Below are 14,939 nucleotides of genomic sequence, written 5' to 3' on the forward strand. Positions count from 1 at the left end.
AACAGAGCCTATCATCAAACAATAATATCACCTATCATAATCTAGTGCCTCCCGCACTTGATATATATGTGCATAGCTATTACACATTATATATTTTTAAAACATTCTTACATTAACATTTTGCTACTGGGTTCATTTTTCCCATTTCATAAATGAAAAAACTTAGAATTAAAATATGTAATAGCATAATACATGGAGAGTCAAGCATGCAGCACTCACTGTGTCCCTACCTATTGAGTGCCCAACACTATTATACTATGTGTTTGGAATACAAAAAGTAGCAAAACCCTTTAGAAACCTTGCCATAAAGGAGTTACACTCTAATAGGGAAGATGGACATTAATCAAAAATCACACAGATATATGAAATCTTAGAACTGAAATAAGATTAGAAAGAAAAGCATTTGATATTATGCTTATGGTTTGGCCAAGTCAGACACAATGCAGTCACTCTACAGCATCACTAGAACTTGAACTTTAGACAGGATTTTAGAATTATTCTAGAATATTGCATTCTTATCCCCTAACTAAGGTTGCATTCTTTGCCATTCTTGATTACATTCAGAGTATCCACACTGAGGTGAGATGTTCCACCATGCAAATATTTAGTGAACCTGGGGAAGGGAAGCAAACCATAATAGGGTTTGATGCATAGGGTATGTGGACTGGGAGGGAATTGGAGGAGAAAGGAGAGGAAAACCCATTTTATGCTTCTCATCTCAGGTTTCAAGAAGCCCAAAAAACTGACTCCCCTAGAGGCTAATGACAGCAACTTTGAGAAGCTTTATTATAAGACATAATTAAAAATCAAATAGTCATGAGACCTCTGACAGATTCATCCAGATAGCTAGCTGAATTGAAGCCTTTTGTTTGTTTGACTTTCTACCCCATTATGCTCAATCCTTGGATGGAACCTGACTTTCTTGGCACAGATACCACACACCAGTTGGCTATTGAGATCCATTGTTTTTTTTTTTTTTTCTCTGCCCCGAATCAATTTTCTTAAAGAACCAAGATTTCTGACTTCTATCTCCAAATGCAAATACTCAAAACTTCAAATATCCATGTTTACTCCTTATGATTTGAAGACTAACTGCTGTTGTAAGAGGATACCATGGTCAGAAGACCTGCATTTCAACCTGCTAATTACCAGATGGTAAAAGATAAATTAGATTCATCTCTCTAAACTTCAGTTTCCTCATCTTTATAACAGGAGCACATAGCACCAATATTCTAGAGTTGCTGTGAAGTTTAATTGATATATACATTTGAAAATGCTTACATGTTTTCTGAATATCAATTTCTTATGATCTTAACATTGAAAATTTTGGGGGTATAGTGCTGAATTTTTTTTTTTTAGTATTAGATAACTTCTGCCAGAGTGTATTGAGAACAACTACCATTTTCCACATATAGAAAACCTTCTTCCTCACACTGAAAAGACTAGAAATATAATTATAATGCAGAGCCTATATTATTTATTATTATTCCTGACCCAGAAAGACAGATAGGGAACAATAATCCCAAAATGTTGAGTGAAGCTAGATTTATATATAAAATGAATAAGGTACAGAGCAGCTTCTCCATTTATTTTTGCAATCTTAACAATTGGTACTCATGGCTATGTGGTCAGATTTTCTATAGTGATGTTGCTATAGGTTCTTTTGGTCATCCTTGATAACTACAGCCTGCAGGAGATTAAGACTGTAAGCATTTCATGAGTCTGAAATGTAGTATCTCTAGTAATTAGTATGCTTTCCATGTACTACTTTTGACTGACACTAAAAAATATAGGGGGACTATTCTAATTCAGAGCTAGTTAGTGGGTCGGGCTGTGTCACTTATGAGCTGGCAGAATCTGCTGGCAAAGCAAATAGCCTGCAGTTTACAGATTTATGAGACATTGGCAAAAGACAAAGGAAGAAAAAGAGAAATGGTCCCCGATATGGAGACAAACTTCTATTGGTGTCAGAGGCAGAGGACAGCAGGGTCTACAGTAATAGAAGGATCTATAGCCATATTCCCTGTGGGGAAGATGCAACAAAGAAGAGTGACCAGGTATTTCCAAGTAAGCACCACATGCTGCTAGAGAAAGGGATACCATGTCTAACTCCTAACTCAGTAGAAAAAAAAACATTTTTTTAGAAAAAAAATAAAAGGCTATAGGACAGCATCTTTCATTCTGTAAGTCAATATGAGACTGATTCTTTTTGTAGAAAGTATCATTACTGACAGTTATCTTGGAATAATCTGTTTCAAAAAGAAATGTCATCAATTAAAGAACATTTTTATTATGTGGTTTTAATCAGATTAAGGACATACCTACTTCCAGGTGTGGCTCAAATTTCTACAACCAATAACTCAGGGTGGGTGTGTTTATCTATAGTAAATGCCTCTTTCCATGTCTGACTCCTCTGCTTGACTTTGACCTTCTCAAGGGCAGAGTTCCTGTGCTACCTGTCTAGTCCCTAATCAGTCAGCATAGAACTCATCTTTATAACAATGGAATGGATATTTTCTGAATTGATTTGAATATTTAAGAAAGTCCCAAACCCAGATCCTTTCAAGAAAATTACAGTACATCCTCTGGAGATGTACATCATCTCAGAAGTCACTTTCCCTCACAGTCAGCTTTGCAAAGGCCCTCCCAGTCCTCTAGCAGGTAAAAGTAGGGTCTTGAGTGATGTCTGAGGAGTCAGCTTTAAACTTCTCTGATAGGTAAGCTTTGGACTTCTCTGATAATCTCAGACAGGTAGTTCCCCTGAGGAAACAAAACCCTTCAGGGAAGATGTTTTTCATTTTTGTTGCCCATAATCACCTGTGTGGCTGATCTGACTAGCTGGGGTTGGAGCGCTAAGTGACACTTGGTTAAAGAAACACGCAGTACTGCTGGCCAGAGGTCCAAAACAGGCTTTCCCAAACAGAGCATGGATGCACTGTGTGACTCAGCAACATCTGAAGCTTTTCCTTCAGATATGTTTAAGGGCAGGGAATCAAAATCCAACTCAGAAAGAACCATTAGGAGAATAAGCCAATAGCAGGATGGAGTGTCTGAGTTTTTGGGCTAGACCCAGAGTCTAATCATTGAAGATCTGGTCAACTCCTTCTTAATTTTTTAGCACCACAGCAATCTTGTTTTTTCAGAGATGGGGCACAATTTCAAGAGGGTTCCTAAGTCCTCTGGAATGTATCTATAACAGAAATGTTGGCAAATTGACTTGAGTCATAATGCTTAAGCTGGCAGGACAACAAAACTATGATTTTTATGCCTGATGTATACTTCTTAGATACAAAGTTATTAATGTAATGCACAAAATTATGCAATAAATGCTGTGGGACATTAAAGCAAAGTTTTATAGTCTTGAAATATGAGAAAGAGGAGAAAAAGCTGCCAGACTCATGATATCTGATGCCCTATTTTCTTTTATCAGAGTTGGGGATCATTAGATTTATTGCTTAAGCTGAACTTTGTTCAATATTTATTCAACTCAAAGTTCTGTTTATCTGATTAAAATTTACGTTTTCAATAAGTCAGATTCAGCTATTATATGAACTACAAGTTATTCCCAGAGTAGTCAAGTATGACTACTTATTTTAATCTGAATTTAACTATAGTATATTTTATCTAAATCCAGGTGCAAGTTACATAACACATGGCAAAGGAGTTCACCTTACACTCTCAGGGGATGCCATTTATTAGTATCTTTGATTGGTACTAAACTGAACACAATGAATGAAAAGGGTAATCTAGCATGACATTTGTACTATGAATTTACATAGCCCATATTGTCATCAGTACGTCTCTTTCACAATAAATCTAGGAATAGTCAGGGAGAAGTTAACATCTCATTGGCCTCCTCATTGCAGAAGAATTTATGTTTAGAGAGAAAACATCTTAAAGAGGCCACTGAAGAGGAACTTAATAACACCTGTGTTGGGAGACTATCACCTGGACTCCATTGGCCTTTGTGCTACTTTGTGCCTAAATACCACTATAAAGGACTAGGTATGATTCAAATATCAGAGAAACTATATTCACATGGTCTTACCTTTACAGGAGCTTAAAACAATTCAATTTTTTGTTTTGAAAAAAAAATACACCTTATTTACATGGAAGCTGCTGGAGGGAACAATGCAATAAAAGAATACAGAGAAGGAAGAGTCATTTAAGGAGAAACAAGAAAAAAGAGACAGGTCTTAAGGTGGGGCTGCCTAGGAGGGAACTGACAGAGAGAGAAAGTGTATAAGAGACAGGGAGAAGATTAAGAAAGAAGACAAAGAATGAGTGGATATGACAGGTGCTGACATGAAGCCATGCTACTTGAGAATAAGGGTCTCTGGTGCTAAGTGTGGAGAGAAGTTGTTGAGTAAGTCAGGGTAGAATCAAGTTAAATTGAATCCCATATTGAAGCCCAGAGAGGTTTAAGCACTTTCTTGGGCACATTCTGAAAACATGGTAAAGATGTGACTCAGCTTTTAAACACTATACTACTGTCTCTTCCTAGGTTTAATGTCCACCCAGGAAATTGTCCATCTGAGTATCCCGTGGCAATAGTAAAATCATGTTGATTTTGGTCTTAGAATATCATATCATAGTTGGAAGGTTAAGTTTCATGAGATTTGCCCGATTATGTTATCTGAACCAGCCTAGACATACGCTAACCAGCTTGCCTAGAAACCATCAGTTTCTAACTTAAGTGGCATCTTCTTATCTACTTCCTTTTTCTCTGTCTTGACTTTAATAGAGGAGTTACTATCACTATGCTGTGTTTAATTTCCTATAAAACAAAACAGTGCGTCAATGGGGCCTGTGGATATCCAAGCTCTGTTTGTTATGTAGCACAAATTATCCCACAGGAACAGTCCGCAGCTGTCAGGCAGTCTCTCCTCCTTCCAGTCTACCAATGCAAGGAAAATATAATTACATTGTTATCATCTGTACGCTAACCTCAATGTTATCAAACTGCCGATGGGTTGGCATACCTACCCCATGTAAGGTAAATGTGAAACTCATGTTCACGATACATATTTACCAAGACTTTATTTTGTCTTCTAGGCTCTTCAATGGCCAACAAGGAATTATTATTCAAAATTTTAGCACAAGATCCATTCTCACTGTTACCAACGTGACACAGGAGCACTTCGGCAACTATACTTGTGTGGCTGCCAACAAGCTGGGCACAACCAATGCGAGCCTGCCTCTTAACCGTAAGTAATACAGTGCTGAAGAAGTGCTCCCAGGGCCTCCCAGCGCCTCTACAGTGGCATAGATGAAACCTAAGAGTGGAATGTACGTTGTAGAACTCATTCTCATGTGACACATCCCTTACACACAGAAAACCTTGTCCCCAAACAATAGGGACATGTGAAATTTTGTAATTCCTATAGGAGTCTACATGTGCATAGAAAAATATCTTAGCGCTAAGGAAAAAAAATACATAAATAATAGGGCTAACAGAAATGTGACTTCTTACTGAGGACAGCTGCTTTAATAGGGTTTTGTTTGTATTTTGGGGTTTTTTAAAAAATGTGTTATCTTGAAGCATAAATTATTTATGGCTTGCTTTACTCTTGGTTAGTTTTCTTTAGACATTCATCTTTGGATAGCCAGAATTTCATAAGCCATAAATAAGATGAAATAGTAAGTAAGTAATGGTGGACAAAATATTTAATCCATACAGATAACATTTTTACTCAAGCCTGTGTTTTGGAATATAGCTTAAGAGCTCACTAAAATAAATATTTCATTGCTAGTGTGTGTTACTTCCTGCAAACTAGAAATGAATAAGAGAGCAAATACAAGGACATGTTAAAGGGAGAGAACCCGATACTGTTTTCCTCTTCAATTAATTTTAGTGTGTTTTAGAAGCCAAGGAAGCAAAAAATGGTTGCAACTCTAAAATATTTCTAATTTTCAAAGTGTGTGTTTCTTAAAAAGCTCAGAGAAAACTAGAGCACCCTGTTCAATCCCACAAAGTTATCTGAATTACCCTTTTATTTATCTTTAATACTTTATAGTAACCTGACGTGTATATTTATATCAGCATCCTGTGATAGTAAGCTATCCCTGAAAAATACACATGCTCTGCAGTTCATCACAGAAATTATCTTTTCCATTTTGTAGAAACAGGGATAGAATATATAATGTTCCTACTATGGGAAATATATTATCGTAACTTTCTTGATTTATGAACTTTGAATTGCCATGTCTTAGATATGAAATAAAATATATGAGTTTATATCACAGGGTTTTTTTAAATTTTAGCTTGATATTTCTTAATGTTAAATTTTGAAAGACATTGTTTGCCATGCAATAACTATAGTGTAATATGCTTGCTCTAGTGTCGTCCTTGAAAATGATTTTCTTAGTATGATTATGAATAAGGGAAACCATTGAAGATGTTATAAAACAGTATGAATTCCAATTTAATATAAATATTGATACTTCTTTGGTATATTATTAATATTTTACATAGTTTAAATATTCAAGAGCCTAAAAGAATCAATGAATTTAAAAGACTAAAAAAATTTAAGGCTTTATAACATATTAACTTTTTGCTATTTAAATTTCTAAATCACTTCCTGATTCTTAAAAAATGAAGTATTAATGAATGTGACAAATTAAGAACAAATGTCACTTATTTAAAAATGACTATTTTATTCTAACAACCTTAACATTATCATCTGAAAATAATATGCTGCCAAAAGGCTTCTAAATGTGGAATATATAGGATGGAATCTCACAATCTCTACCACTGATTTTCTGTCCATTGAGATGCAGTACACGCCAGTAAACTTCTTTTTAAATTTTGTTAATAAAGTCAAAATGTACAAATCTTGTATGAAGTTACAAACATAGCCATGATATCTGATGAAATTCCTATTTATTTAGAACTCTCATATGCACCTTTGAAGTACTCATTGCACTAAACATTTCTATTTGTACTATAATAATCATTGTATTTATTTTTTGTGGTGCTGGGATTAAACCTAGGGCTTCACATACACCAGGCAGGTACTCTAGCACTGTGCTATATCCCTACCCCCACTGTTATTTTTGTATAGTTTTAATCTTTCTGCCAAACCCTGAGTTCTTTGAGAAGAATCAATGTCTGATAAACAGTTTTATCTCCCCTACCAACAAGCACAGTGCTTGCTATTTAATAGGTGATTAGTAAATATTTAGTGAATAAATGAATTAAACACTAAATAGTTGAATTAATGGATTAATGAGTAAATGAAGGAGTAAACTGTGTTTCAGCCACAGAATGTGTACTTGCAACCTCCAGAGATACAAGGCAATATCACTGTAATTACAAACAACACTTGTTAGCTTACTCTGGGTCTATTCTAATTTCTTTATGTGGATTTGTTTAATTCTCACATAATTTAAAGTTAGATTCTACAATTCCCCTCTCACAGATAAGGAAACTTACAGAGAGAATATAAATATGGCCAAAGGCCAAGTGGTTGGTAAGTGACAAAGTGAAAACTTGAATTCTGATAGTCTGACTGCAGAGTCCAGGCTTTTAACTAATACACTTCATTCTTTATGAACATAAAACCATCAAGAAAGTCAGAGATAATTTGTATCATTTACAACATGCTCTTCAAAACGTAAATCTCTATGTATAAAATAATTGTCCTTTCTGTAGGTTTTATCAACTTTCCTTTAATAATTAGGATGTTATTTAATATATGAAAATTTATTTTAAAAATAAATGTCCACTCTTCTTCCATAAGAACTCCTCTCACATCTTCAAAGTCTCTGAAGGAGAAAAGTGCTCAACCTTTAGAAAAATGATCCAACACTAGAAACAAGTCCTAAACTAATCCAACATTGACCTGTGACCTTCTAAACAACCTCTATCATTTGTTACAGGTCAATGCTTTCTATAGGTTATGGGGTGTGTAATGCTAACTTGCCCAAATTCTTGTTTAGGGAAAAGGAGGTAGACACCAAGGGACCCACCATCTGTATAGATGATGTTGTTTGGCATATGTTTTGAATAAGAAAATTTTCATGTTTTGTGACTTGTGTCCTTGAACAGTTGATAAGTCAAAGTCAGGGTAACTGGCAGTGTGGGCTACCTGCTATAATGCTGATTAGTAGCATGCACTCAAACTCCAACAAAGTGGTAGCCACTAGGAATCAGCTGTTCATTCAAACTACTTAGGACAAACCCTGAGACTATTACAATTATTACAATCTACTTCTGGCTTGTAATAACTCACATTTTCCAGATCATCAAAAAGATAAATGGAAAGTTGCAGGTCATAACTAAGATGATCATAAAGAAAACACAACACTTTAGAATGTGTGAATGGGGGTATGTGTGCATTTCACATAGTGAGAGTCAAGTAGGTCTTGGTTGATCACATGCCTCACACATCAGTTGTGTATGCCTTCATGTAAGTTACCTAAAATCCAAATCTTCAGTTAACTCATTTGAAAAAGGAGGGTAATAATAACAACCCCCTTTCAAGATATCAACTACTGGGGATGTTTCATTTCATACACTTATCATTCAGCCCGGGACAAAGAAAGGCATTCAATATTGTAAACCATTGTACTTGAAGTAATGTATCAGATCTAGCTTCTAATTTAATCCCATCATTTGCTTAGTGCATTAACCAGACTTTGTGGCAGTAATTCAAGATTAAATATGATACCTGCAGTGTAGCAGTTTGGATAGGAGATTCAAAGAGTAAAGGCAGAACCAACACAATTCTATTTTGAGATCCAGATAATTCATTAACTGGTAATGTGTCAAATATATATATTGACTGCCTACAATGTGCACATCACTGTGCTAGATTTTGGCCTAGAATCCCAATCTCAAGGAGTTCTCAGACAGCTGAGAGGAAGGAAGGAAGAAAACAGGCAAATCTGTTGCAACATAGACAATGGTACTATGCTGAGGTAGGGAATAGGCCTAAATCTCAAGGATAATGAATGGACTCTCATCCAGAGTATCTAATATTGATATTTGAATTGTAACATCTTAGCCATTATTGTCCCATTTTTCCAAAAACAGAAGTTTCAATGACTCAAGGAAAGCTATAGAGAAGATGCCACATGAGCTAAGGAAATGATTGGGTTGATCCTGGGTATGAGAATGGTGTGAAAGAGTGAGGGGATGGCTAGTGTGGAACAGTTCATGTAAAGACATGTTGCGATGAAATAATGTGTTTGAAGACACAATAGTATTTCCATATGGTTAAAGAACAAGGAGAAGGAAAGTACTGAGATATGAGGCTAGACAAGTTGGCATGGATTAGGACAAGAACTTTATTCTGGATTTGGAGAATCACTGAAAGATATGAATGATATGAATAGATTTGTTTTCTGAAAGACTTTCTTAGTCGATCTGGATGACAAATCCAGATACTAAAACTTTGAATAATAAAAACAAAAGAAACTAAATGCACAGAAAGAAGAGCAGATGTGAGAGAGTTGAGATGGAATTAGGAGATATGAGTTGATGACCAAATTTGAGAGAACAGATAGGGAGTTGCAGGAAGCTATATAATTCCTAATGTTTAGTTGGGGTGACATTAATCCAAATAAGAACTTAAGAGAAGGATTCAGGCTTTTAGCTTTTAAAAGGAGGTAGAGATTGAAAGAAGAGAATAAGTTCAATTTTGGACATATCCAGTTTAAGGCAATGCCCAGTAGGTAGCTAAATGTAAAGTTCAGAATGGAGATATAGATTTGGAAGTCATCAGAATGGAGGTGGTGATTTTAATCATGTGAGTAAATCAGATTTCTCGTAAAAATATGGACATGAAAAGGTGACAAAGGATAGAAATACAAATAAAGTCAGCATGGAAGAGCAGATAGAGGAGGAGGAGCATCCTCTAGAAGGATGCAGATTCAGTGTGAATGGAGATGCCAGAGGAGGTTCAGTGCTGTGGAAGGTATGGGTGGAAACTATTTCAGGAAGGATGGTGGGGTGGCAGTGTCCTTTGCTGCATCAGGCCAGAAAAAGTCTGAAAGTCAACTTCTGCCTAACAATTGGACAGTTATTGGTGATCTGTGCCAGAGGATCTCTGTGGAAAACTGTGAATAGAAGATAGGTTTCCATGGATTAAAGTTGAATACGTGGATGAAGAAGCAAAGAGCTGAGAAATAAACCACCCTAGGAAGGAGATGAGACCATTGCTGTGCTTAGACGCCCTGAAGCCGGTCTTCTCAGGCCACTTTGCTCATTAGCAGGTCCAGTAGCTGTGTGTGATCATGAACCTGACCTGCAGAGACACAATACTTGGGCTTCAGTTAAATAAACTTGTTCTGCCTGCTGGTTTTCCACAAGCCTTCCTCATCTCTGGCTTGTTTGCCTCTTTTCACATCTTTCTCAGGCCCTGAAGAAATTAGCAAGGCCTGTGATTTAACTCAAAGTCATCTTTAAACCCTTTCTCTTTAGGCTTTAGGTTGTAATTGTAAAAGGGACTACATTTTTTTTTAAGTAGAAATTGTAGTGATTTCATCAGTGGGACTACTTTAAGTTACTTTAGCTAGAGTATACCTTGTCAACTAAGATAGAAGCAAAAAAAAAATGTGGAAAAATACAATAAAGTACATCGTGGAGATTTCTCATCATCTAGATCATCTGTCTAAAAAATTCTGAAGCATTTCTGCATTTAAAAATGTGAAAATTAGAAGTGTAAAGAGAAAGACTATTCTGCAGATCAGTGTAGATCAGCCCTCAGGGCAAAAAAAAAAAAAAAGCTTTAAAAAAATCATAATTGATGATGACAATGTGCCAACTATTGAAAACTCCTTATTAAGTAAAAGTTTGAGACTCAGAGTTATTTATTTTATTGTTATTTTTCACCTATGTGTTTTGCTTCTTGAATATGAGCAACAGAATAGATGATTCTTCAATGTCTGTTTCTTTAAGAATATGAACTAAATGGTACCATCCTGCCATCTATGGGTCCAATTCATCAAATATACACCATCATTTAAGAAGAAATTCAGTACCTAAAAAACATAAAGTCATTTCTATAAGTAAAACACATTGTATCTGCTTTCTTTCTTACTTTCACAAAACAACAAATATTTACATCAGAACAGTTATCCTTTAACTCACCATCTTAAGGGAAATTGGGAAGAATAATTAATTAAGAAAGAAGAGAGTTACATAAACAAAGTACACAACTTTGGCTTAATATAACCTAAGACCTGAAAAATGAAAATATCTGAAACAAATCTAGACTTAATATAAATGAAGTGTCTCCTTATAGTCCCCAAATAGATAAAATAATAGTATTGCTACAATGGGTGCATACCAAAATCCCCTTTAAGTTGTCCCCAAAAGTATGCTTTCAAATCCTTTTCTGGATTACAAGTCCTAAGGATACCATAGGGGCTTTCTTCCTTTGAGTGTATATGCATTTATCCAAAGTAACAAAGTATTTGTCACAGAATAATACACATAAAATATTACATATAAAACCTTCAAAGAACTCACCCAAACTTTGTCTTTCATCTGCCTTAGCTATGCTGTGGATAAAATAATGAAGTTCTAGCTTCCAGTGTTTTACACAGTCAGTAGTATTTTCTCTAGAAAATCTCTTCTTATATTAAAGAATATTTCTTCACTGCCTATTTAATTTGATACATACCTCCTCTTTTGAAAAAAAAAAAGTAAGTCAGTAGCTTGTATCTAAAAGGGAAATGGAAGAGGTAACCAGAGAATGTAAGAATTGGGTAATATGACAGCTTTTGCCTGTTCAGATTCAACTGATGCAAGTAAACAGTATTTGTTGACTGATTTGTTGAATCTGGAATGAACTCTACCTTTTGCAAGTAATATTTCAGCACTCTGCTAGCTTGAAATGTCCCCAGATGTTGGAAAGCTACTGTATAGGCTCTCTTGCTTTTTCTATTATAATGAACTCTGATTCTATGTGAAAGGAGATACCACAAATTTAAATGATTCATATTTTAAATCAAATCTGATATACCCTCCTGAAACTTAAAAAGGATAGGGTTTTCCTTCTGGTTGAAAGAGGCAGTAATAAATTTAGATTTGGTGATTATTGACTTCCCTTGATGTTCTCATAATAAATGCTCAACAGAAATTGTTTGCAGTTGTAGGCAAATTCTGATATATTTCTGCAGGCCTATCAAGTGACACACACTATCAACAGAACAGTCACAGAAAAATAATTATTACTCAAATAATGAGTGTATACAAATTTGCTGAATGGAGTTTAAGTGAAGGAAGAGGATTTCCCTTTCCCCTGGAACCTGTGTGTTTTTTTGTTTTGTTTTTTTTATATTTTAATTAGAGACAGGATCTCACTGAATTGCTAAGTGCCTCAATAAGTTTTTGAGGCTAGCTTTGAACTAACAATACTCCTGCTTCAGCCTGCCAAACTGCTAAGATTACAGGCGTGTGCCACCATGCCTGGCCCGTGTGTATTTTTAGGAAGATAGGTACAAAATGGTCACTATGTACCATACAGGTTTGAGATTGAAGAAGTCACAATGAGGTTCTCAAGGTCACCAAATAGTTATGAGTGAAAACCTAATACAGATGCAATCAACATTTTAGTTGCACATGTCAACTGACAGAGTTTTATAGCTAGCTAGATGGTGACTCAGATATTACTAGTTGATTTTATTTCAGTTTTTAAGAAAGCAGTGAAATTCTGTCTTCTCCCAAATGCAAACCCCTACTATTCAGTCATGAATTCACTTAACAATGGGGATGTGTTCTAAGAAAAGTATCATTAGGCAATTCTATCAAAATTCCAACAACATAGAATGTACTTACTCAAACTGAGATTGTGTAGCCTAGTACACACACACACACACACACACACACACACACACACTTACATAGCATAGCTTATTTCTTTGGAGCCATGATGAATAAAACAGAGATTAAATCAAGTGCAAGAGAAATGAATGATGTGATCTAGAGACACAGTCACCTGAGATATATGAAGTGCTTCTAGGGTAATGCAACACACTATTTTGCAGCCACTAGTTTTTTTGTAAATAGAAGAAGTGCATTCTAAAATAATAAATGATAAAATGTATAGTAGAGCACATAAGCCAGTAGCATAGTCATTTATTAACATTATCAGGTATTATGTAATGTACATAATTCTATGTGCCACACTTTTATACTATTAGTATAGTAGGTTTATTTACAGCATCTGAGTGATGCACTATGCTATGGTGTTGTGATAGCTACCATGTCACTAAACTGTAGGAATTTGTCAACTCCATTATAATCTTATGGGGCCAGCGTCTTCTCTGCAGTCCATCACTGGCTGAAAGCACATTATGCTATACACGACTGTATAACAAAGAGAGAATTGGAGATAGATCAGTTTCCTTGGAGGTAACCCTGGTAAATCTTTTTCCTCCCTATCACACTGCACAGTGACATTGAAGCCCATCAAAGTGTCATCAAATTCCAGAGAACTAGATTGGAAAACTTGTGGGTTAGTGCAATTCTTTCACTTTACTAGGTGAGGAAACTGAAGCCCCAAAGGGGTGAGTCGGAGCCCAACATCAAACCCCATAACTAGAGCTAGAACAGTTTTCCTCCCTTTGTTCCAACACTTCCTACTATATAGGTGAGGACATACATAGCTTTGAGTCAAGCAAAGCTGAGTTGAAACCATAATCCCACCGGAGGGATTCTGAATGGTTCTCTCAGTCTCAATATTTGAGCTTTACTTACCTCCCTTATAAAATAGAGAAGCATACTTTATATTTAGGGGTTTCCATGAAGATGAAATGAGATAGGACATACTAAATGGCCAATATGGGGCCTAATCTAAAACAAGTTCCCATTAAATGTTAGTTTCCTTTTCTTTCTGATATTATATACAACCTAAATGTTGAGTAATAGTCACAAGCAGGCTCACTTCCACATAACCCGAATAACTTTATAACCGTATTTCACTGTATATCCAAATTAACAGCATTTATTATTTGATTCATTTCTTTATCTACCTCTATATATGGTTATGAAACTGTCTTTTTTATTATAATTATTAATTAAATCAGCCATGCACATAAACATTCATTTGTAATGAGTGAAAAAAAAATGTGCAGGTTGATAGAGAAGGTTGTAAAAGATTAATTACTCTGCTGTTGTGTTTCTCTCAGGTTAAGAGGCAATTTGACAGCTGCATCTTCAAGCTTCTCGTGCTGCCTGTACATCCCCATAGCTGAAGGGTCAGTAAATACCAAAGGGAGAAGGGAACTTTGGTATTTGCTGTTGTTGATCAGCCTTGGAATGCTACAAGCTTATGGGAAATTAGGTACCAAAAATATATAGAAAGATCAAATTTAGACATAAGATTTTACCAAGAGCTCTAGCCTTGGAGTCTGACCTTAAATTGAAAGGTTGTCAGCACTTTACTCTCTGACCTGAGTTTACTTATCTATGAAATTAGAAGACTAGAATAACTGAACTCTAAGTTCTCTTTCAGCTGTACTGCCTTAAGATCCTAAAAAATCTATATAGTTAAGAAAGAAAAATAGTGGTGAATATATATGTACGTATACATGTGCATATGTTATTTTAAAAGTTATACTTACTCAAAAAACTAAAAAGGCTGGCAATATATTCCCTTCTGTAAAATTTTGTCATTGAACTCAATATTATTTTTTATTGACAGAAAAAAAACGTATTTTAATATATTTGGCTTTGCGGTGAGTTTCCATAAAGTTTCGTTCAAAAACACTGCTGGCCTAATCATTTTGTCATCTCTACAAAGAATTTTTCTCCCCAGGGAAATTTCCTTTATGTTCTCAGTTTCAATTCTGTTGGTCAGCAACCTATGGAAAGGCACTAGGAATTGACCTTCTTGCTTGCTGTTTTATTTCACAGCCCTAACCCTATAATAAATTAGGTCAAATATAACTTTGTGTGCATGGCGCTTTGGCTGTTAGGGCTTTATAAA

General features: G+C 35.4%; 1 protein-coding gene across 1 annotated transcript in view; it reads left to right on the forward strand.

Annotated features, from left to right (window-relative positions):
* NEGR1 (neuronal growth regulator 1) overlaps window positions 1–14,939 on the forward strand; it is an 805,991-nt gene that overhangs the window by 621,405 nt on the left and 169,647 nt on the right. The window contains exon 6 of the mRNA XM_081305503.1: window positions 5,056–5,207. Within this exon, the coding sequence (XP_081161629.1) occupies window positions 5,056–5,207 (152 nt within the window). The remainder of the gene's footprint in view (window positions 1–5,055; window positions 5,208–14,939) is intronic.

This window comes from Spermophilus citellus (genome assembly GCF_964194105.1).
Source record: "Spermophilus citellus genome assembly, chromosome: 9".
Lineage (NCBI taxonomy): Eukaryota > Metazoa > Chordata > Mammalia > Rodentia > Sciuridae > Spermophilus > Spermophilus citellus.